Raw genomic sequence first — 23,285 nt, 5'->3', positions numbered from 1 at the left:
TTGAGAATGTTCCAAAGTACGGCTTTAAAAGGACAAAATGTCCTGCACACTGTTTTACTTGCAGCACCAGTGGTGTTTATTTACAAAATGTTTCAGGTCTTGGCCTTCATTTGGCAAAGTTGAAAACAAACTGAAACTTTGTTCATTTGTGAATAAAATCACTGGTGTTCCAAGTAACAGAGTGTGCGGGACATTTGGCCTGCTGTGCACACTATAGTAGAATGTGCAAAGTTTTCCTTCTCTAAAGGATAGCTTAAATTTCCATCTCTAGATTCTAGGTGTCCTGCCCACCATCAAAAATGAAATATTTTACAGAGATGCAATAAAAGCACCTATAATTTAATAATGTTTAATGCCATACTGTGAAAGCAGATGCCATACCCTCCAACAGAAAATATAAACTCATAGTGAAAACACATTGGTTGATATTCTGAATTGAAGTACTTTTAACCCGGCTGGGTGTTCTATTTTTGCAGTGCTGCCGATGCACAGTGAGCCGAGCCAGAGCCCTCAATCAAATGATTTATCTGCCTTCACACCGGGTTATTAACAAAGACAGGCCTCAGAGCTCCACAGGGAAGCCGCCTTTTATTGAATTGGCTCATATTGTAAATGTAGCTTTAATGGGATTTGCATATACCTTAATTTACATATTGCACTGTCATCAACTCTTTTCAGCTGAGATAACATAGGACAGATTTGCCCCCAGACGCCACAAGGTAAAGGTGGAATCACACTTCAATTTTTCACTTTCTGTAATCCCCCGAAATGCATTAACACAGCACAAATCCAGTAACAGATGTGACATTGAGCTATTACTGCTATCAATGCTGTTCAGTCTGTGGATGTATTTGACAAATAAAAGGTCTTATAAATTGGTCAAAGTGATAATGACTGTAATTGGCACCTAGAGGAGACTCATTAGTGTAAGCCTGGACCTTGATAATCACTAAACCTCAAACACCAAAAATCCATCTGCCATGTGTTAGTGGGTTTTTTTCATTCACATTCACTGTCCAAAGACATGAATTATAAATTTCCTCAGAGATTATTAAAATACTTTACTCTTGACTGCTATGTATTTGATGGGAGGACTGAATTAATTTAGGAGAAATTCCTTTTTTCTGACAACTAGTTGACAGGAGCATTATTTTGTTGAGAGAATGCTGAAATATGAACTGTGAAGCTAATACAAGATTTCTTGCATTGCAGTACTTGTTTGTAGGCATCTAAACGTTGGCTTTGTCCATTTTTATAGTAAAACAGAATATTTGGTTGGCGTGATCACCAATAAACACGCTGCAAATCAGATGTCCTCTGCTTTACAGCCATATTTGGATGTTGAATACAGAATAATGATGTTTATAAATGCAATATAATTCAAAGTATATTTGTGCTTTAGATAAACAAAGTATCATTGTCTGTAATAAAGAAAGTAATTATCATTGTTACTGTAAATCCATTGTCTGTACTTTTCATTTTAATATGAAAATCTGTTGCAAACACATTCATGGCTTGTTTATTCATGGATTTCAGCTTCCTGTTATATGCAATATTTTTAGGACTATTCCCCAATCGAAAGTTATAATATTTAGTTTGTTTTGTTCATCACTATAGTAATGGTCCCTGAAAATCAGGAACAGGCAAAAGTTTGAGGACTTTTCCGCTTTCAAAGGATATACTGGTAATGTTTTATTTTGAACTGATGCATCACAGGAGAAAAACAAACTGAGAAAACGTCCCCCAAAACAAAATGAAAAGCGCAGCTTAGCAGTATAGTGTCATCAGTAGTCACACAAAACTATAGGATGCTGAATAAAGGCATTAGTTGTTAGTAAACCTCTAATGCTCTTGTCCTGTGCTTGCGGTGTAGAGACTCCTGTGGTGGAGAGGCTGCCATTGGAGCTGATGGGGTTTGGAGTGGATGATGAAGAGGAGGGTGCCGCCGAGGAGGAAGAGCTGAGGAGGTTCAGAGAGCTCAAACTCCAGATGAGTTTAATGGAGAAGGCTGAACTGGAGAGAGCAGCCAAACCACCCAAACCACACACCCTGCCTGCTCTGAGGTAAGTAACAACAAATGCACAGATAATATAAGAAATGCAATTACATAGAAGCTTTTATCTGCCCTCAAGTTTAATATCATTACCCAGTTTGGGAACACTTTAAAATAACTATATCTGGAGAAAGGATGAACAAAGACTTAATGCATGATGAACAAATAGTTTAAGAATGATTTAGGTTTAGCAAATACCCAGAGCCTGAATCATTCTATTTGTTCATTATGAGTTAGGGCTTGTTTATGTGGGCTAATTAAGGTAGGGAGTTATTATAAATTGGTACCACCATTTTTTATAGATTTGTATCCAAAAAGTAGCATTTTCAGTTTTAGAAGAGGCAGTTTAGTTTCACCAGTCAAGTTACTTTATAGAGTACATTTAAAATAACCATAGTCTAGAGTCATGTACAATGTAAAGTTGTGTGTAATATACAAAAGAAGTAATTACCACAAGTTAATAATATGAAGAATGATGCATAAATAACAATAACATCATGAGGTATACATTTGTGGACATAGTGTGCTGTTTAACATAACATTACATAGAATGTTATGGGACTGGATCATATGACGAAATATTTGCTTGTAATTCCAAGTTAGTTACTTTATAATGCATGATAAATAACTTATTTTAAATATTAAACTACAATATACTGTGTTATGTCCCTGGGTCATGGACATATTCACAATACAAAAGTTCTATAATAATGTTTCTTCTTCAGGCTCAGGCCAAGGCCAAGCAAAGTGTATTTATTTTAGTGTGGAGACAAACAGCTTTTGAAGCTGGGTTTAAATCTAGTCTCAAGTACTCTCCCATTTTTCTAAATAGACTGCACTCTGACTGTGTAGGGCTGCACAGTCGGATAGAGGCAGAGAATCTATTATTTTTATTGGCAAAGATTCAAAGCGGTTATATTATACGGCTCTGTAGCAGTACGGAGGAAGGCTAGAGAAACCCTTTTAATGACACTATGCTGAGGACAGTGATAAGACCTCCAGGCTGTCTCTGCCCGGGTTCTGTGCTCAGGAGGGCAATAAAAAGAAACCATTTAGTTTCAATTTATTCTCCAGGAAGAAGGCGACCCGGGCTGGAGTGACTCCACTGCAGCTGGACGCTCCTGTGAGGACCAGGTCTGAGGAGAGGAGGCAGGCTGCACTCAGGGAGCTGAGGGAGAAGGAGGCCATGCTGGAGCAGAGGAGGAAGTGAGACACAGTTCAAAATATGTAGACCTAAGCATATAATAACGCATTAGATTTTCATTGGTCTTTACAAGCTTGAAATGCTTGCAGTTTCCATGCTATGTCTACTGAAAAGAGAATATTTGGTGAATACAGTTTCTTAACAGTTAAGGGAATACTACAATAAACTTCCCTGACTTTCAAATATGGTGCAAGTACTAAGAGAGTTATATAACCTCCCATGTGTGCAGGCAGTGCCAGTGTTCGATCTAATTAAATACAAAAAAATGTATCCTAAATGTAACTGTATGCTTTGTCTAGCTTGGTTAGCATTATCAGTGTAGATATCAGCTATCACATATCTATTTTTATGGAGATACATTTTTCGACCACAAACTTTTCATCATAGTTCTACTTTTTGTTTACTGAACTTTAAGTCGAGTTTATAAAAACAGATCAATGTTTACAGACTGAAACTTTCCACTAACAAACCCCTTGGCACAATTGTCTTTGTAGAAGGATCCATTACAGTGTTTTGTTTTTGTTTTGTAGGAGCCAAGAAGCTCTACGCAAGTGGTGGACACAAGCCAAGACCCCACAGCAGGGAGGACACAGGCAGAAGAAGGCAGGACGCCGGAGACAGAAAGAGGTATGGAAGTGTGTGATGCCACCACTCACCACCAGGGGGCGGCACAACATCACTTCTGCCACAGAGCACAGGCTGATTAATGCTTCATGACAAGAATGACATTGATTAAGGGTGGGGTTATTAGAAGCACATGAGGGCTCTGTCAGTGTGTTTGTTCTGACAGAATAAAACATTTATAGGGGAACAAAGAAATGAGACAAATGTTTTTCCTCATTCTAGCCAGTGTATCACCAGGAGGACTCTCAATATTTGAAAACCAAGTCTGTCTTATTGAAGAGGTTGATATCAAAACAACATTAATCAATTATTAAGTCATGAATGATTAATTTTGTAAAGAGTAAATATTATATGGATAAATTGTGAGTGATGAGGAGTTTTATTTCCATGATAGTTTAGTAATTAAAGGTGCACTGTGTAACTTTTATGGTGGGGAGTCCACCACCTGCTTATCTTCTAGGAGATGTGACTTTGTCAGGGATATTTCACTGTTTCACAATGACATTATTGTTATTCATTTAGTATTTTATTCAATTACAGGTTTTCAATTGCTAAAAAATATCTTCAAAAACATTCTTAAATGCATTCTTACTGTAAGCAGGTCTCCGCTCTACAGATCTAACTTGTAACTTTGCCTGGTTGCATCAACTGCATGTCTCCATAGATAAATAATGCATTTAATGCCATACTGAGGAATAGGTCAAAACAATAACATCTCCATGGAGAAGAGCAGGAAGCAACTTTAAGCCAAAACCATAAAAAATATTGTATTATTTTCTGGTTCTGATTTGTTTGTTTGCCTGTAACTATGCTCCATCTAGAAATCTTTTGGCAGCCCAACTTTACATAGTTCAAATCATGTTCCTTTTAGTCCCAGATCAATAATGCAATAATAAAATTTCCAAACCAATGTCCGGAACAATTACAAAATCTATTGGACGACCTGTAATAGCTGAAGATACAGGGGCACATAAAAGTTGAGTGGTCCTATTGGGAAATGTGCTGTTTAATAGAAAAATGAAGCCAAGAAAATCATAAAAACCACCGCAGCAGCAGCCATATATTGTTATTACAGCTGACATGATTCACACACAAACCTCCACTGAACACTTCTTAGTCATTTCGGTGTCAGTCCTATTTACCAGCACTCAGCGAAAAAGTGAAATATTTTCAAACAGCTATGAAAGCACTCACTGGGGACTTGTATGTTAAAGTCTATTTGGGTAATTTGACACATAGATCTCACATATCCAGCTTGACTCGAGTATTAACGTTATTCTGATGTAAACTAATACTGTCTGTGTGAATAAATCAACAGGAAGGAGAACCAGATACAAGGCCCGGAGCAGAGAACAGTGATTTAGATCAACACCAGGCTTACGCCACCATCGAGTATGAGGAGAGCAGGTAAAGAGCAACTTAAGTGGTTGGCAGACGAAATGGAACAATGCAATATTCAACATCTGAACATTTGAATTAACATTTCAGTATTTCCAAAACTGTAATTTAAGGTGCTTAGTTATGAGCATTTAAGTTGGAAAAACACCAGCTGATATGCTGATAACTTTTGGGGTGTAGTTGTTTGTTGTTTGTAAGTGTTTGCCCGCTATTCTGATGGTCTGCAGTTCAGTTCCAGTTTCAGCTAGTGTACTGTCACTGTGTCCTTGGGCAAGACATTCTGTGTGTGCTGTGTGTGTTTGTGTGTGTGTGTGTGTGTGTGTGTGTGTGTGCGTGGGGGGGTGCACTCTTCTAGTGGCAAATCTAATTTATACACTTTCCTGCCATATATTTTATATTCCACGCTCCTAAGCAGGAAAACATGTGGCCATTTGGAGCCAGCTAGTGGTCAGACTGTGCAAGTGCATCCACCCACGTTATTCTTTGTTCTTCTTGAATTAAGCTGCTTTGACAAAACAGTACAGTTTAAGCATGAATAGTCAGATTTTGATCCAACATGACTAAGACAAACAGTAGGAAATTATATTTTCCAAATAGCTGGAGTTGGTTATGCTATATACTCTCATTAAACCAGTCATTTGTGAGCAGATTAGTAACTGTTGTCTAACAATGAATGTTCTCCAGAAATGGGAGCCAATATTCCATGATATGCGTCTTTATTGTTATTGTTATGTTATGTTAATATTGGTTTCCAGATGTGTATCCATGTTATTTGATATTAACATTTGTACAAGAATGTCTGTTTCACAATCAAGACTGATCTCCAACAGGCCCCTATAGTGTTGCGACATGCTTGGATAGAGGCTCATGTGAACATATTTGAAGATATAACAACAGCTTTCATGTGCACATTTATTATCTACTACTTCTGTAATAATGAGTCTATGCATTTCTTATTCATTAATATTGAGTCCTGGGGTTGACCTTTGCCCTGTGTGTACCCCTCAGGGCCGTCCAAAATCTGCAGCAGAAAATTTATGCCATTGTGCAGAGAATGGAGGAGCGACGCAGGGATCCAACAGCGCTTAATGCAGATCTGATCTGGGAAGCAGAGTTGGATATCAAAAAGGTCTGAAATATTCTTCATCTTAACCTCAACACTATGATTACATGTTATTTAAGTTTGAGTGTGTTTTTTGTGTATAATTTGTTTTTTTCATTGACAGATGAGGAGTTTACAGGCTGAACTTTTCGACATAAAACGCAGAAGAGTGTTTGGACTTTACTCAGCACATGCCAGACAAAAAGATACATGAGAGAAAAGGAGATAGGTGCTTGTTTATGTCATTAAAACCGAATGAAAACAGATTGTCTTACCCAAATTGTGATTCATTTTGTGATTATTAACTCATTAAGCTACAAAATCCCCAGTACACTTTGCTAGGTGCTGGAAATTAATGACAACATACTAGATAGCACCTCATAATGTCTAAAGAAAACAAAAGCTATTTTATTTTTCAAAACATGTTGTATAATTAGGGTTCTGTTGGTTGCAGTGGCACAGAATCACACATAATTACTGGTTTGAGATAGGGAAATGGGAAAGGGTTGCTCTTAATTTGTCACTCATCTGTAAATAATAAACAGCGTTGGTCATTATGTGTTACAAATCAGTATGATTGTTTAGTCTTGATTGGGTAAAATGTCCCTTATGCTCTGTATGGAATTAATTAAACACATAATAACTGCCTTTAACTAAATTCAATCTTCAATTCTGAACAGAGTTCAAAAGAGAGAAAAAATATGTAATTGGAGTTTAATCAACATAAACCAAAACTAAGCATTTTAGTGAACTAAAATGGAAATAAATCCACCTCTACATTAGTACATTTTTGCCTGGATGGTTTTACTGTTCATTATAGGGCCAACTCTCAATTTCAGTATTGTATTATTATATATTTGGGAATACTTGAATAATAGCCTTTAAATTCTTCCAGGAATAAACCAGGATTGAACAAACTCGTAATGTTTTATGATAGTAAGCATAGAGATATATGGGTAGAGGTTAAATACAGTTGAACAGAGGAAATAAGGCATTTACAATATTATATCATGAACCCATTTTGAATAAAAATGTTATGTAGGATAAGCCAAATGATGATATAATTCTGTTGGATGATTTGCCATAATGTGTACCCAGCATTTATTCTCTCGTGCATTCACATAGATTGAACCCACCTCTCTCTGTGCTTTGGTAGAAATGGCTGCATTGAAATAACCTGGGTCAAACGTGGTTGTGTAGCACTGAACAGCTCGCAGTGAGCAGAGAAAGGGTAGGCCTCGTCTTGGGGAGCTGTCCTCTGGCTCCACACAGCCACAGGAGCGTGATGTCAGCGGTGGCAGCGCGGTTGTAATTGACTTGGTGGGGGTGATGGCGTCATTTTATGCCCTGGTGTAGCCTCCTGCTCCGATTGCGAAGGGGAGACGGATCTTGGGCCGACGCGACCGTGGCTCCCTTGGCCGGGATAGAGCACCGCGCTGTCGGACACCTTTCCCCGGGAAACATGGAGGCTGTGGCCGAAGAGCTGCGGGCCGGCTCTCGGATACCTGTCACTATCGATCAAATAATAAACGACACATTGGTGGTGACACTAACCTTCCGAGAAAGAAACTTCACCGGGATATTACTTGACTGCAACAAGAAGTAGGTTTTATTTTGTCATTTTGCCCTTTTATTTTGAATTTGATTGAAATGCTAAACTGTGCTAATGGCTAACAGCTAACTTAGCTTTGATGCTAAGTGAAAGCTAACCGGGCCTCGATACAATACACATACAGGTTATTGTAGCTGACAGAGTGGCTATCTATGAGCTAACAGGCTAATGTTTAAACAGTGTGATTATAAGGAAAACAAACTGCAAATTATGCTACTTTTAGCTCGTTTTCATCCGGACTATGGAGATGTATTCCATGTGTTTTTGAACAGAATTGACTTCTTTAGAACAATAACAAATGTCACTGGGTTCATCTGTAGCTTATTGTTAGCCTCATCAAACTGCAGCTCAAGTCAAGATAAGAGGCCTCGACTATAATATTATAATTTAGATTTATATGCGTTTATTTGCATCATTGTGTTTTATTTGTGAAGTATACAGTGTAAGTGAACTGCTGCCAGGCATCATGATGAGAAAGAATGATGATGAATTGACTTGCTCCTGGTAGTCAGTCAGTCACCTCTGAGACAATAGAGTGGATACTATGAAGAAAACATTTGGTATAACCCCTCACATCTGTAACTTTCTGCTAATCAGTTTTTCATTTTGATATAGGACAATTGCAGTTAAGATGAAACAGAATTTTATACCCACCACTGCTGTGTCCAGTGTCACATGTAATGCCTTGTGTTGTTCTAACACTGTGCACCTTGAAAGCTTGAAAGCCTATTAATAGCCTTACAGAATCAGAATCTGACCAGCTTTGCCCCTCACTGTGCCGAGATGGTTTTTCATATGAGAGCTGAGGCTGTCCTGAAAATAACCCACCCAAATGGGAAAACGCAGGCCTCAAATAACTCTAAATAGGCCTGTTATTTGGGCCTTGCTGCTGTCAAAAATCTGCCTTCTCTTTTTGTGCTCATTCCAAATCATTTCCTGTCATTGTCTAGCAGTCCAACTCAGGTTTTGTTATCTTATTATTCACTTATCATTTGAGCACATCTAGTTACAGTGTACACAGTGTGGGCTGGCAGCAGAGCGTTGAATCATGGCGACGTGCTGTCCTTGTGCTTCACGAGCACGGCCTGTTCTTCACAAACAGAGTTGTGTCAGTCACTGTGCGGGCGGACTCTGGCCCACTCCGAGCTTTGCCAAAAGGTGAGAGGAACAGGCCTCACCAGAGACCATTATAGAGAGGTGCTTGCCAACTACTTCTCCTGGGGACAGTGGGGAGGAACACAATCTCCCTAAATGTGCTCTAATTAATAATCTCCCCACACATAAGCCCCAAGTACGCACGGATGCAAAAACAAACCGAAATCTCCTGGCTCCTTCCTAACCTCCGAATCCCGAGTGATTCATGGGATTGTTTTTGTTCAGTCAGATGTTGGGGAGGGAGGGGGGCATCCTGTAGGCTCTTTGTCTACTCCGACTGAAGCTGCTCGGCCATGTTACTGCTGCACTCCTGGGTTTTCTTGGGACCTGTTTGCAAATGTCACACTGCAAAAAGGACACACAAAATCAGTCAAACCAGAGCTGAGACAGAGGCCTGAGGCAGCAGTGGGGCAGATATATGCTAGCTGCTCAGTCCCCAACCCCCACCATCAGGGAAGAATTTCAGCATCCAGGTGACGGGGAGAGGGGCGTCAGGGTGTCCAGTCACTGCCAAACAGAACTCGTCTTTATGTCTCAGCTTTTACTGTGTGCAGGCTTTATATTGGAAGGGCTGTTAAAAGCACAGAGCCAGGGTTATGTCCTTATAAAATGCACTGAAGATTAGGCCTAAAAAATGTCCTCACTTCAAGTTACACTGACACTAGCAGTTTATAACCAACCAGTCTGTACTTTCCTTCATTTATAAGCGTATAAAATTTTTATTACACTTATGATTATTGTTCTAATCGATTACTATAATGGTGTAATCGAGATTATTAACTAGTGATAGACTGACCTGTCGGCTGATATTTCATTTTATCTGCCTTAAAGCTATCATCTGTAATTAAATGTTGTATTCTCACATAACACCACTAGTGTGCCAGATTTGGCCTGTGAGAGGTGGGGAACGTTTCACATTTGCACTGGTAAAAAAAAAAAAAAAAAAAAAAAATACAGATGGTAGCTTTAAATGTCCAGCATAGGCCGATATGTTGTTTCGCTGACTACCTGAATAAAGGAAGGACACAAATGTGACTTCACAGCTCTCTTATAGGTTTGCAGCCAAGTAAGTTGTGGTTTATCGCATTTTCAAATCATGTAATTTTGAGAAAAAAGATCAATATCATGTGTGCATAAATGGTAATATAATTTCCCTCTTTCTTTTCTAGGACTGGCCTCTTCTGTCTCCCAGATGTCACAGCAAAAAACGGTGACTACTCTCTCACCAAACAGGAGTGTGACGTAACAGAAGTTCTGGGATCTTCAGAGGAGCCTGTTCCCAAGTCTCCGAGCCAAGCTTCAAATCCAAGACCAAAGGACGAGAACTCCATCCCCGAAAATGACCCAACACGTGCCCCTCTACCTTGCCCTGTTCCTGTACCCACTCCTGTACCAGCGGGACAACCTCCATACCCTCCTTATTTTGAAGGAGCACCATTTCCTCAGCCTCTTTGGGTGCGGCACAGCTACAGCCAATGGGTCCCACAGCCTCCTCCACGTCCAATCAAAAGAAAAAAGAGGCGGGGCAGAGAACCAGGACGTATGACCATAAGTACGATACGTTTGCGACCTCGACAAGTGCTATGCGAAAAATGTAAGAATACTTTAAACAACAGTGATGAGGACAGTAAGGATGGGGTTAGCAACAAATCGTCAAGGAAGGAGAATGCACTACAAAGCGACGAAGAGGCAGAGGAGAAGGAACCAGCATCAAAGTTGGCGAGGAAGGAGGAGATAGTGACTAAAGACACTAGAAGACGAGAAAATGGCACAACACTCGAAAGCAAGAGACTAAGAAGGGACAAAAGGACCGAACCTACTGAAACGGAAAAGTTCCCAAATAGTGACGTTATACCGCATAGTCCTGTTATTAAAATATCTTACAGCACTCCACAAGGAAAAGGTGAGGTCATGAAAATCCCATCAAGAGTGCATGGGTCTGTCAAGCCTTTCTGTCCCAAACAACTTGTTCCAAATGGACTGGGAGGAGAAAACGGTAAAGTGCTTACAACCAAGGAGCAACGGCACATCCTAGATGCCACTAGATCTGGCTTAACTGTGTCCATTCCTAAATTGAAACTAACCAGGCCCTATACAACTGTGGGACAGGACTTAACTTCTCCCAAAATCCGCTTGAGACCTCCACAACGGGAAAGCGAGGAAAGTGTGGTGGAATATGAAGCGGAGATAGTAGATGGAACCAGGAGACCACAGGCGACTAGTGGGCCGTGTTTGCCTCATTCTGAGGACTCCGGAGAGGGCAAGAACTCACTAGAGCTGTGGTCTGGTAGTTCCGGAGAGGAGGGAGATAGAGGACATAGCGATTTGACTCTTTTGATAAATTTCCGTAAGCGTAAAGCGGATTCGTCTAGCTTGTCCGTGTGCAGTAGCGATAGTCTAGATGAAGCCAAGTCTTTTAGCTCAGAAGGTACCTCCCCAGAACTTTGCGATCTCGCCCCGGGGGAGGACCTGTCTGTTACCTCTTCCTCTGTTCCAACGCGGGACGGGTGCAAGACTGTCCCCCCACTCACGGTCCGCTTGCACACCCGCAGTATGACCAAGTGCGTTACCGAGGAGGGGCACGCTGTTGCCGTGGGAGACATAGTTTGGGGGAAGATTCATGGTTTCCCTTGGTGGCCCGCTCGGGTGCTTAGCATAAGTGGGACACGCAAACAGGAAACAGCCACTTGTGAAGCGCAGTGGCCCCAAGCGAAGGTGGCGTGGTTCGGCTCGCCCACCACCTCGCAGTTGTCCGTTGCCAAATTGTCGCCGTTCAGAGAGCTCTTCAGGTCCCGCTTCAATCGAAAGAAGAAGGGCATGTACCGGAGGGCCATCCTGGAGGCAGCCAAGGCCGTGGGGTACATGAGCCCCGAAATCACATCACTGCTGTCCCACTGCGACACGTAGGTCAGTACCACCAATGCATTTTACACTTACCAGATGATGTTTCACGATGGTTAATAGGGTTGAAATTATTAATGGTGTACTTTACAGATTATAAAACACAAGAAAATGCCCTTTTATGACAGTCACATTATTAATCCTAATCCTAATGTCAAAATAAGAATAAGCAATTTCTAATTTTCATCGATAATGCACATTATTTATATTTTAAAAATCTCTATTTAGAAGCGTTTAGCCACCATATTTAGGTATAGTTAACTTTTTTGGGGGGTTAAAATGTGTTTTGTAAATCTAAATTTACAATAGAAGTAATAATTTCACGAGTTGACTAATGGAAAAAAAGAATCTGTGACTAATCGACTGGTAAAATAATCACTGGTTGCAGCTCTAATGGTAAACACAGCTGTAGTCTAAATAAATGTGCTTTGATTAGATTACTAAAAGAGGGAGCTTTGTGGCACCGACATAAGCTCTCAAAATTATTGGTGCCTTCAATAAAAATTAGAAACCCAACATAAAGCAGGTAAATGTCAAGTAAAAGCAATAAAATGGTGTTTAACACATTCACCGTAATAGAAGAGGGCATTTCTGTAGTTATCCACTTCTTCTGCTAACACTGCAGCTAACGCCCAGAGCAGCTTGAGCACAGACTGAGGAGGCTCTAAAATGACTAAAACATTATTAATGACAGAGATGGTGTTTGTTTTACCTCTGTGATGTATTCACAGAGCCTTAAGAGTGAAAACGAAACGATATCAGCGGATGAGCAGAGCCAAATGCGCTAACAGGCTTACATATCGTAGCTAGCCATGTGCTTCCGGCAGGCTTCTCAACTTTTTTCAGGCCAGTAATATGGTGAAAAAAAATTGCCTCTAGAAACCGAGAAATAAAACTAAAACACCTAATGTTTCTGTCATTATGTTCTGAAGCTGCTGTGGAGCAGTTTAAGACAACATTTTGCTATATTATTACAAATTATTAGGCAATTTTAAAAAGTATAGGCCTTTTTTGCAGCTGGCAATAATTTTATTGAACTGGGGCTAAATTCACCTTAGAATACTTGGAGGAGATCAGTATCGGGAATTTCAAATGCTAAAAAATCAGTATTAGATTGGGAGAAAAAAAACTGGATCATCCCTGGTATTAAACACGCATTAGTTTCTATTTGCAAGAAATCGATGCACACAGGGTTAACCTTGGACTAAGCCTGAATATATTTAGGTTTGTCATTATTTGTGTTTATTTTAACACAATATAGTCATTTTATTGCCATCATATTTTGCAGTGTGTGCCTAAAGTCAACTCTAATAGCATTAATCATTAGGACTGCTGCTCCAAGCGGTACCATACTTTTCCAGTTTGTGTGTTAATGTATTTTGCCAATCGGACCCAACCAGCAGCAGAAAGCACATGTTCCTAATATTCTGTGTCTGGTGTTTGGCTCGAAGCTTTTGGACCAAAACTAAATCTCTCAGAAGTGGATCTTATTTCACATAAACATGCCCAGAACAAATTTAACAATAGAAATGTCCTGCACAGCTTTGTCAAACTGTGAGCAAATTATAGAATAACAATGAACAATACAGCAATGTACTTGAACTTTTAACATCAAACTATTTCTAAGCAGACCTACTCTCTTTTCTACCAAAGGGTAAATTAGCCTAACTCTGGACTAAACCTGGTCTAAATCAGGAAGGGATGGGCAATATATGTCTATTCCAATATCCGTATTCATTACATCCCAGTGTTTTCCAGATCTCATATTGGTCTGAAATTCCCAATATTGCAGATTTGGCAACAATATTTCTTTCTAAGCTGCCCCAGTCTCGTGCCCATTTTTTAAATCTGGACTAACCCTGGTTTAAAGCAAGATCCATTTGCAGTTGTACAGTTCTCTGAGGATTGTATCAACAGTTTAATCCCTGGTCTAAACATGGAATTAACCAAATGTTTCTTTAACAGAAACTTGGTCTAAACCAGGTCTGAATCAGGGACTAAAGGGATGTGATGGAGAAATGTTTGGAAACAATATTGAAAAACATTAGTTAACTTTTAACTCACATGATTTTTATTCTCCAACTCTTGCTGACTTTTGTCGATTCTTGCATGGTGGGTGACTTGTGCTCCACTTGTGTCATAATAGGTCCATCTCTGAATACATAACCAAAGCTTAATTGGCAGCTGAGGGCACAGATTGTACCATGTCAACAAGAACTGCTTGTTAAATTTACTTAATTAATTGTTTACCATTCCAGCTCAAAGTCAAGCTGTTCAGTCATTTTGCTGTGTTTTTATGTGCAATTAAAATGTAGTTAGCATTGAGCGAACGGTTGAAAACTATTCTGACAGTTCATGATTGTCTGTTGCTTAAGCCTCAACAAAAACATTTACAGACATGTTTTAGCACGTTTCTGTTGGATTGACATAATATTGTCCTTCGTTTTTCAGGATAAAATATCGAGATCTTGCCCGTCCCTTACATTGACGGCATACTCTATATTCTAAATTTGCAGATATTCATAAAACTATTGCAGTATTATTTTTACATTTTAGTTTGACTGAACCTGAACTTCAGCTAAACCAGTTCAGGTCTAAAATGTGAATAAGCCAGAGCAAGACCAAGATGATTTGAAGGCTACTGCCCCAGAAATTAAGTGTATTGTATGCTTTATATTCACTGTTTTGCTCTTTGTGAAATCTTTTTGCAGCCTGCCTCTTGACCATGTCGTTGTAAATGAGAATTGGGTCTCAAATCGACCTACCCAGATAAATGAAAGTTAAATTGAAAAAGAATCCCCTTCCAATGAGTAACGGAGTATAATGTTTTATCATTGGTAGTAGGGCAGTAGTTTGGATATGGTTGATTTAACATTACACTTTCCTTAGTGCCAGTAACTACTTAATTAGATTTATTGCTTTGCTGGGGTAATCACATTTCAACATTTCTGGGGCATGTTTTACATTAAGTGGAGATATGGATGTCATTTTGGCTGAATGCCTGAGCAAGGACGAGTACAGCCGACCTCCTCATTCACTCTGAGGGCGTGAACCACTGCACACTCAAACAGTACTCACAAAGTTTGTTGTTATTATGTAAACCAGTTTATCATAACTTCTCCCTGAAATTGTATCTGTTTATATTGCAGATAATTCATTTGAAATAGTGTCAGGCAAGAACATGTGTAAAATATTTGCATAACAGATAATAGGGCCATGCACTCATCAGAATATTCAGTTGTCGCTTTTGGTGTTTTTGTATAAAACTAAAACTTGTAAAGTTTGAACAAAGTGTATCTGTTGACCATGGAGAGCAAATGGACAATGTTATAATGACTAGTTTGTACAAATGTGACCAATGTTCTTTTAATGCTGCTAACCCAGAGTTTGCCACTTCAGTGCCCACTACTTGCAACACTTACAAGTTACAACTGTAAATTCCTTGATGATGCTTTTACCATTTAACTTCAATCTAACTAAATACTTTCTCTTACTTTTGGGAGGCTACTTTGGTTGGTTTGGTGGTTACAAGAACAGCATGTTGACACTAGTGTTGCTATTGGGACTGTAATCATTTAGTCGTTTAGTCAGTTGGGCGATGGTGTGTTGGACAACCCAAATTTTATTAGAGGAATAATTATTTTATCATCAGAATGGTTTGTATGCACAACAACAGAAGGGAGAATGCATGGAGTGAGTTGGAAGATTAGGAATGACTGAACTGTTTATTCTGCTTTACTATTGCCTCGCTTTATACTAATTAGTAGTAGTTTATTTCTTTATATACACTGAGGCAATGAGTTTTAACCATAGACTGTATCGACTTGCTGACTCCAATTCACTTAAAAAAACTTAGAAAACTGTTGCCCTTCTCTCTGTAAATGCTGCTGTCAGTCTCGTCATTTTGGTCTGAAACTGTTATACTGACCCGCTCTACATGATTCTGGTATTTTTATTTCGCTGTTGTGTCCATACCTCAAGCTATGAACATTAGTAACAGACAAATAAGCTGCCTTCTTTCCCAGAGGTCGCTCCTACTAGTGTTAGCAACAGGGTTGATTGACAGCATTGCTAAGTACCCGCCCACTGCTAAACCAGCGGGTGGGAACGGGTGCTTCAACAGCTTCGCTCCGCATTGGCTCTTTGGTTGCTATGATACTCGCGGGTGGAATTCCAAATATAGAACTGGGCTCCAAATTTGCCCCTATAACGGCCTCGATGAGCTTTATTTGACTGGAGCCGAACATTATAAAGAAGTGGACTAAGGGAGTGTGACGTCACCCATACAGTCTATGGTTTTAACGTAATATACTATTAATATATATTTTTAAAAGTTTATTTGTTGATTCTATATATGGTAGTTACTTTTATGACAATACATACTAAAAGTATTAAAGATCATGACCTATTTTTTGTTCAGCTTGTTTTTAGACTGTGGGGATTATGGGGGCAAAGATTTGACTATGAAGAGCCACCATAGTCCTCTCACAGTGTTGACGGGAAACACTGTTGTCTGTCAGCGTGATTTTCAGCGCTTAATCTGACTCGTATCATGCCGAAGCAGGTTTCCGGACCTCACTAAACCTGTTGTCTGTGTGCATTGACCTCTGGGTAGTTGTCAAGATGCCAGTTCTCCAAAGTTAAATATTGTCTCAACGTGATACGGGGCTCAGACAGAGACAGCTCCCGAATGCTGTGTTTATTCTCTTATGAACCAAACAGAACCAGTTAGTTTAGTGAATAAAGGGTTAAGACAGGACTATATTTGGTACTTTTTCCACAGCTCGTAAAGAAAGTGTTTTTCTTGCTCCGTCAGCCGCAGAGAGCTTTCCACAGACCGTATAGTGGCTGACGTCTACTTAACAGATATCCATAATGTTTAAAAGGCTAACAAGACATGTCAGGAACCACATTTTCAGGAAAAGGAACAAACCTGAACCATAACTTTGTTCAAACTTGTAAACCACATCTACAGCTGAACTAAACCAAAACTTCTCCTCCAAACTACAAAATGGTTCTTGACTGTTATTGCTCAACAAGTAACTCATAATTTCACACATGTTGGATGGGTTCCCGTGCTTCTTGGGGACATTAACCTGGCTTGCATTAATTTGTTGACTGATCCTAGCCTTAACCATAGTTACTACTTCCCCAACCTTAACTTATTTTAACCCATACTTGAATTTTGACCCATGCAGTTGATCTAATAATAGACTTTAGGTCATGGGGACCTGATTTTTGTCCTCTTACTAACTAACTAGGATTAAATTAATCAAAAGAAGGGAACGGCATTTCATTGGAGAGGTCTAGAGCCAATACTCAGTAAATCAGTAATTCAGTAAAAGCATGTGGTTTGGAAAGAAGTTTGGACAAAGGGGGATTCAATTGGACTATTGTTTGTGATAAATGGCAATGATTAAAAATAAAACGAACCAAATGGTCATAGAAAAAAATGTAATTATAAGATTTTTTTTTTTACCTATCCACATTGAGCTAGGGCTAATTCACGTGTTTAAACCAGGACTATATTTTGTGGACTATGGCTCTGACGTGGACATGCTATTGCTGTGTCCTTGGGCAAGACACGTCCCCCACCGTTGACTGTGGTGTGAAAGTGTTTGATACCTCTCCCAACCTGCACCAACAATCTCACTGATAGCAAGTCAGTCAGTCCGCCCCAGGGCAGCCATGGCTTCAGTAGTAGCTTACCACCAAAGAGTTTCTTAAAATGACCAACGCGTTTTTATCATGGACTTGCCGAAATAACGAAAATTCAAGACTAGATTTATCGATTTTGACATTGACATTTTACCAGCTGTCTTGACATGTATCTTTTGTCCACTACAGGAGCTGAGGAGGGACAAAAGAGGTCACCAATCCTCACACCGTGCGCCCAGACCCAGGAAGAAGAGTACGTGCGGTTGCCACAGCTACTATTTATACACTTTTTTTCTTCCTTTTTTCACACAAGGCTGGTGGAAAATGTCCGCCAACATGGAGTGATGAGAGACAGGATAAGGGAGCAACTAAACGGCCAATATCTCCGTGGTCTACTATGAACTGACATGGACGATTCCTGCTTTTTTATTTTTTAGATTTTATTCATATTTCTGTAGAATCGGATAATGACTCTATAAGAACCAGAATGTATTTATTATCTTTCTCTTGAGTCCACCTTTCTACCACAGAATCTTGCTGCTCTCCTCGCCGTCGTCATGAGGATCATAAACAGTGGCGTCCATTTTGGATTTCTCTACCTTTCTTTCTCCTTTCTTTCTGGACTTCAGGCAGGCCATGTCCACACTGATGTTTTTAAACCATCAAATAATGCTGTGTTTTTCGTATAGCATCCACAATATATTTTGGTTAGTGTCGTCTCAGCCATGTGCCATTTTATTGCTGAACTACAGTCTTGAGTCCAATGACATAATAGATAAACCAATGGATCAATAAGGAATACAGTTTATTTGTCACCTTCCATGATAGTGTTTTCACAATACTTACATTTCAAACTTTCAATACTTAAAAAAGGAAAATCAAATGTTCTTTTCAACACAAACAAATTATAGTTTCATATTACCATGTGGTTTCATACATGTTCTTCTATAGATCAAGTCTATTCTGAAACTATTCAGAAAAGGTCTACATTCGATACTAGTTTTTGGTATCAATTACTACTTGGGCATCAATACTTTTGATAATTCCACGGTCAGTGTGCAATGGAACAAGTATTTTACCGTCCATAATAAAATATGTGTAGTATTTATAGATTTAAGTCCCATGAGTTCTTCCTGCTTATTTGCATGCACTCTACTTGAAACTGGGACGAAACAAGTCGCAAACCTGGACTAGAGCAGGACTATTACAGGACCAAACCAAAGTCTACATCAGGACTAAACTAGGTTTAAACCAGGTCTTGTGTGACTGCACCTACAAAATCCAAAGTCAAATGTATGGATTTATAGTTTGCTATAAAAAGCACAAACCTCAACACTCCATCTGTTAGAGATTCATTTGAAGAAAGAGTACTTTGAAGACTTAGTTTTAAAGCACAATAATTGTTATGATGAATCTAGCCTACTTTACTCACTCTAATAAACCCCTTAAACTCCAAAAACTGCACTATTTTTCTGGCTATTCCCAAAGCTAGCTACAACTAACTTTCCCAATATTTTCCCCATGTATATAGTCTCTTCCGAACCCCTACCCACTTCTATAGCTCGGCTGACCTCTCCACATGAGTGACAAACATCTATTTTCCAGTGTGACTAACAGTGACTCATCAATGGCACAACCACAAACTAGAACATGACTCAGAATTTTCAGGCAATGTAACCTCCAACTGCTAACTTTGGAAGAAATGTTGTAAGATTTGGGATCACTTGATGACATTGATGGGAAATGTGTCAATATAACATCCATGTGTGGTCTCAAGGACAGAACAACAGAAAAACACATTTCAAAAATAAAAATGTATTAGGTTTTCCATGGTAACAATAGGATAATACCTCTTGCACATCACACGATGTTTGTGCTTAAGTGTTAGGACTAGTTACCGTCCTGTTATTGGGCATATTCTTAACCCACTACATTGCTGATCCTGAAAATAGACTCATTTATTTAAAACATTTGCTTCCCAATAGGCGTGGGCGATATGGCAAAATCACCATTCATGTTACCTTGAGGATGTAAACTAAAGTCGTCTGAAAGTTCATACTTCACTGTGATTGGTTAAAATCACCTGTCACTCATTCAGGGTTCAAGTGAAAATTTATGAATCGCAATATATAGATTTTGTTCAATATATTGACACAGGAATGAGATCACGATTCAGTTTTATCACTACATCGCCCAGCCCCAAACTATTAATTCGTATGGTTTCGTATATTTTCCTTGTCTTCACTACATATTGTGGATGCTTTTGGATTACACAGCAACGTTTGGATTTTAAACCTGTTTTTTTGTGGACTTGTCTTCTCGATGTTTTGAGTGCGGTTGGATAAAGTCTTACCTTGAATCCTTCTGAAATGTGAACGTATCCCATCACGGACAATACAAGTGACTGAGTGTTCATTCTTAAACATAATCTGTGGATATATTTAAAAACAAGCTCCATCTTTTGACCATCTTCCATTTGTTTAGCTGTGTCTTGACATTTTGGTACCCCAGCGACCATTTTTATTTAGTTTCTTCAATTATTTAACTCACCTTTTAAGAAAAAAGCACTTTATTCTGTACCTTGGTGGCCTGCTGTAATTGTTGAGAACACTAATTGCGAGAAACAGCCCTTGAATGGCAGAAGGGGTATTCAAAAGTTGTTGTGGTTTGACTATCCATTGCCTTGGAGATGAAAAGATTAGATTTTTTATTGTACATTTTTTTCCTGAAAGGGGAAGATACCATGAAGGTTGTGTACACTGTATTCTTGCATTTAAACATAAGGAAACACCTTAAACTCTACCGCAGTGGTTTTCAAACTTGTCACGCTAAGTAAATACCTTTTAAAAATATTTGGCTTTTCAAGTACGATTGTCAAGCAACTGAAAATAGCATTTCTTATTATATAAAAGTTAAACATGCTAAATCATTATAAAATGTGTACAAGGATTGGTCTAAAACTAGATCTATGGACTAAAACCTGGACTACAGACTGAACTGGACTACAGACTGGACTACAGACTGGACTACAGACTGGACTACAGACTGGACTACAGACTGGACTACAGACTGGACTACAGACTGGACTACAGACTGGACTACAGACTGGACTACAGACTGGACTACAACGGGACTACAACGGGACTACAACGGGACTACAACGGGACTGAAACCAGAACTTGTGCTAGAGATTTGCTGTTAAAAAGTAGATGTAAGAGCAAATCTTATACTAAAGATGGACTAACCCAAGTCCAAACCTTGACGATACTAGGACTGAATGAGGATTAAACCAGGACTAAACAAGGACTAAACCTTTTACAAAGCAAAAACTCAACTAGGACTGAAAATGGCCTTCCTCTTGTTGTACTTGTACCACAGTTTGAGAACCATTGCACATCAAATCACATACATTTCACTGGACAGGCTTAACTTTGGTGTCTTATACATCCCACTGAATGCATTTTAGTTTGGGCTTTATAAATTTCAAAAGAAATGCTGTAAGAATACTGTGAATTCAACTGCTGAGCATGCTAACGGGGAGAAATGAACTGGAGCTAGCTTGTGCATTGGCTTGTTTGGAGACCGGAATGACCTTTAGTGACCTTTGCGTTGAAAGCGGCACTGTTGAAGCGGTCCCCAGAGGAGGAGTGGGGAGGAGGAGAGGTGGGGGTTGGGAAACCAGAGGTAGAAATGCTTGGAGTGGAAAAAAACTGGCGAATTTAAAAGTAAAACCAAGATTGCATGCAGTTACGCTCCACAGACCAAACGTAATATGGACGGCTGGTCTCGGCCATTGTGGGTTTGTTGTTCTAGTGATGGGAAGCAGCTTGTGAAAGGGTTGCATTGATGAAGTTTAAAAAGTCAACTGAAAAAAAATGAAATGTGAACTGAGAATGACCCAGTGTTGTAATAGATTAGTGATTTACTCATTGATTTTTCACTGCTCAAACAAGGACTGAATTGTGTCCATGCAGCTATGAAATTAAGACGCTATAAATATGTCTGAATTTCAAAATATGTCAGGTTGCTAACAGATTTGAAATGGCTAAATGGTTAGTATAGTTCACTGAGAAAGCATACATTTTACTTACATTCATGAACTGAAACTCATTTATGAATTAACTATGCCATTATAGTCAGTTTTCTGAAACCAAGTACAAACATTGAGCTGTTGTTCTTAGGCCTATAATGATAAAAAATGTTGAAGTTTGATATATTTCTGAAGTAAATATAAACGATCATTGATAATATTGAAAGTAATTATTTCCACTGACACAGTAAGTGCAGATATAAATCACAAAAACTATTCTAAATCTGCAATATTGTTAAAAAACCATGAGCTGTAATAAATAGTCATCAGAATAAAACACTTTAGTAGTTAGTTTGCAGCTGTAACAATTCAACTTACAGTGGCTCAAATCGTATCATATAGCCAAAAAATAACCCAAAATTTCCCAGTAGTGCAAAGAACATGTACACACGATAAATATTGACCGCTCTAAAAAATATTGTTCCAGCTTATATAGAAACATAAGTCGTAATTATCATGAAAGGCCTAGGTGTTGTAACTTTGCAAAGCCGTTTTTCGTACTCTGCGGCACCAAAAACACTCACTTAGCTTGTTAACATTCAATATTTCCCCAGTATACTTCGATTTTGAGAAACAAAAATGAATTCTAGGTGCTTTCGAAGTTCATAAACTGGATAGGAATCTTGAATTTATCTTGTTTTCTTGCTAGCAGGTTAATCATTGGGACAATCTCACTATGGCTAAACCTAGCATCTCTCGGCTCATCTGTTTCTGTTTAAGATGAAATAGTGGATAAAATATTCCTCTCCTCCTTTCACAATGGGACCGTTAAAGGGGTCTCCACAGCCTGTATAGCACCATAGGAGTGTGGTGGTCTGTGGTGGTCTGTGTACGTATGCCTGAACAGGGGATTTTCCATAGAGCAACATGACTATCTGCTGTTGCCCTCGTCGGTCAATGTTATTGGCTATTTTTTGTTCTTTTTTACATGTACTGTACATAAAATAAAATATACAAGCAATAATGGTGCAGTGAGAGCTTTATTAAATACTATGCTATGTCATTTTGCCTTCACAGAGATACAGATTAGAGAGAAATAGATATAGTGGTGGAAGGTAATGAAGTACAAGTAGGAAAGTACTGTACTTAACTAGAATTTTTAGGAGTCTGTACTTTGAAGTAATTTTACAGTAGATACTATTCACTTTTACATCACTAGATATTAGAGCAGGTATCTACTTTCTACTCCACTGCATGTTTGAGCAAGACTGAAAAGTAAAAAGTACTTTTCGTATGATTTGAGGGGTTATTTTTACCATGTTCGTGGAAACATCCTGACTAAGAGTTTCGATGAACTCAAGCTTTGGCTTTGAGCAAACAAAAATAAACACACAAAATTGATAACAAAAAATTAAATTGATTCATTTTGCAACTGTTGACCAAAATCTGAATTATTCTTTTTTACCATTATCAATACATTTAAAACTTTAAAGCATTTCACAGAAGTATTGTTGATTTGTAACTTTTTACTCTAAGTACATTTTTAAA

At 38.9% G+C, this 23,285-nt stretch overlaps 2 protein-coding genes across 2 annotated transcripts; both read left to right on the top strand.

Annotated features, from left to right (window-relative positions):
* Positions 1-1,892: 1,892 nt before the first annotated feature.
* LOC117382189 (leucine-rich repeat-containing protein 27-like) lies at positions 1,893-6,864 on the top strand. Its single transcript, XM_033979282.2, has 6 exons — positions 1,893-2,063; positions 3,128-3,259; positions 3,788-3,884; positions 5,200-5,288; positions 6,288-6,408; positions 6,506-6,864. The coding sequence occupies exons 1-6, from the start codon at positions 1,909-1,911 to the stop codon at positions 6,593-6,595; spliced, it is 684 nt and encodes a 227-aa protein (XP_033835173.2). The 5' UTR covers positions 1,893-1,908; the 3' UTR covers positions 6,596-6,864.
* Positions 6,865-7,509: 645 nt separating this feature from the next.
* On the top strand, positions 7,510-22,761 carry pwwp2b (PWWP domain containing 2B). Its single transcript, XM_033979588.2, has 3 exons — positions 7,510-7,983; positions 10,318-12,055; positions 17,897-22,761. Exons 1-2 carry the CDS (start codon positions 7,724-7,726, stop codon positions 12,053-12,055), a joined length of 1,998 nt encoding a protein of 665 aa, XP_033835479.1. The 5' UTR covers positions 7,510-7,723; the 3' UTR covers positions 17,897-22,761.
* Positions 22,762-23,285: the final 524 nt, after the last annotated feature.

Source organism: Periophthalmus magnuspinnatus, chromosome 15 (genome assembly GCF_009829125.3).
Source record: "Periophthalmus magnuspinnatus isolate fPerMag1 chromosome 15, fPerMag1.2.pri, whole genome shotgun sequence".
NCBI lineage: Eukaryota > Metazoa > Chordata > Actinopteri > Gobiiformes > Gobiidae > Periophthalmus > Periophthalmus magnuspinnatus.
Note: the sequence above shows the minus strand (reverse complement) of the source record. Positions and strands in the feature narration are given on the sequence as shown.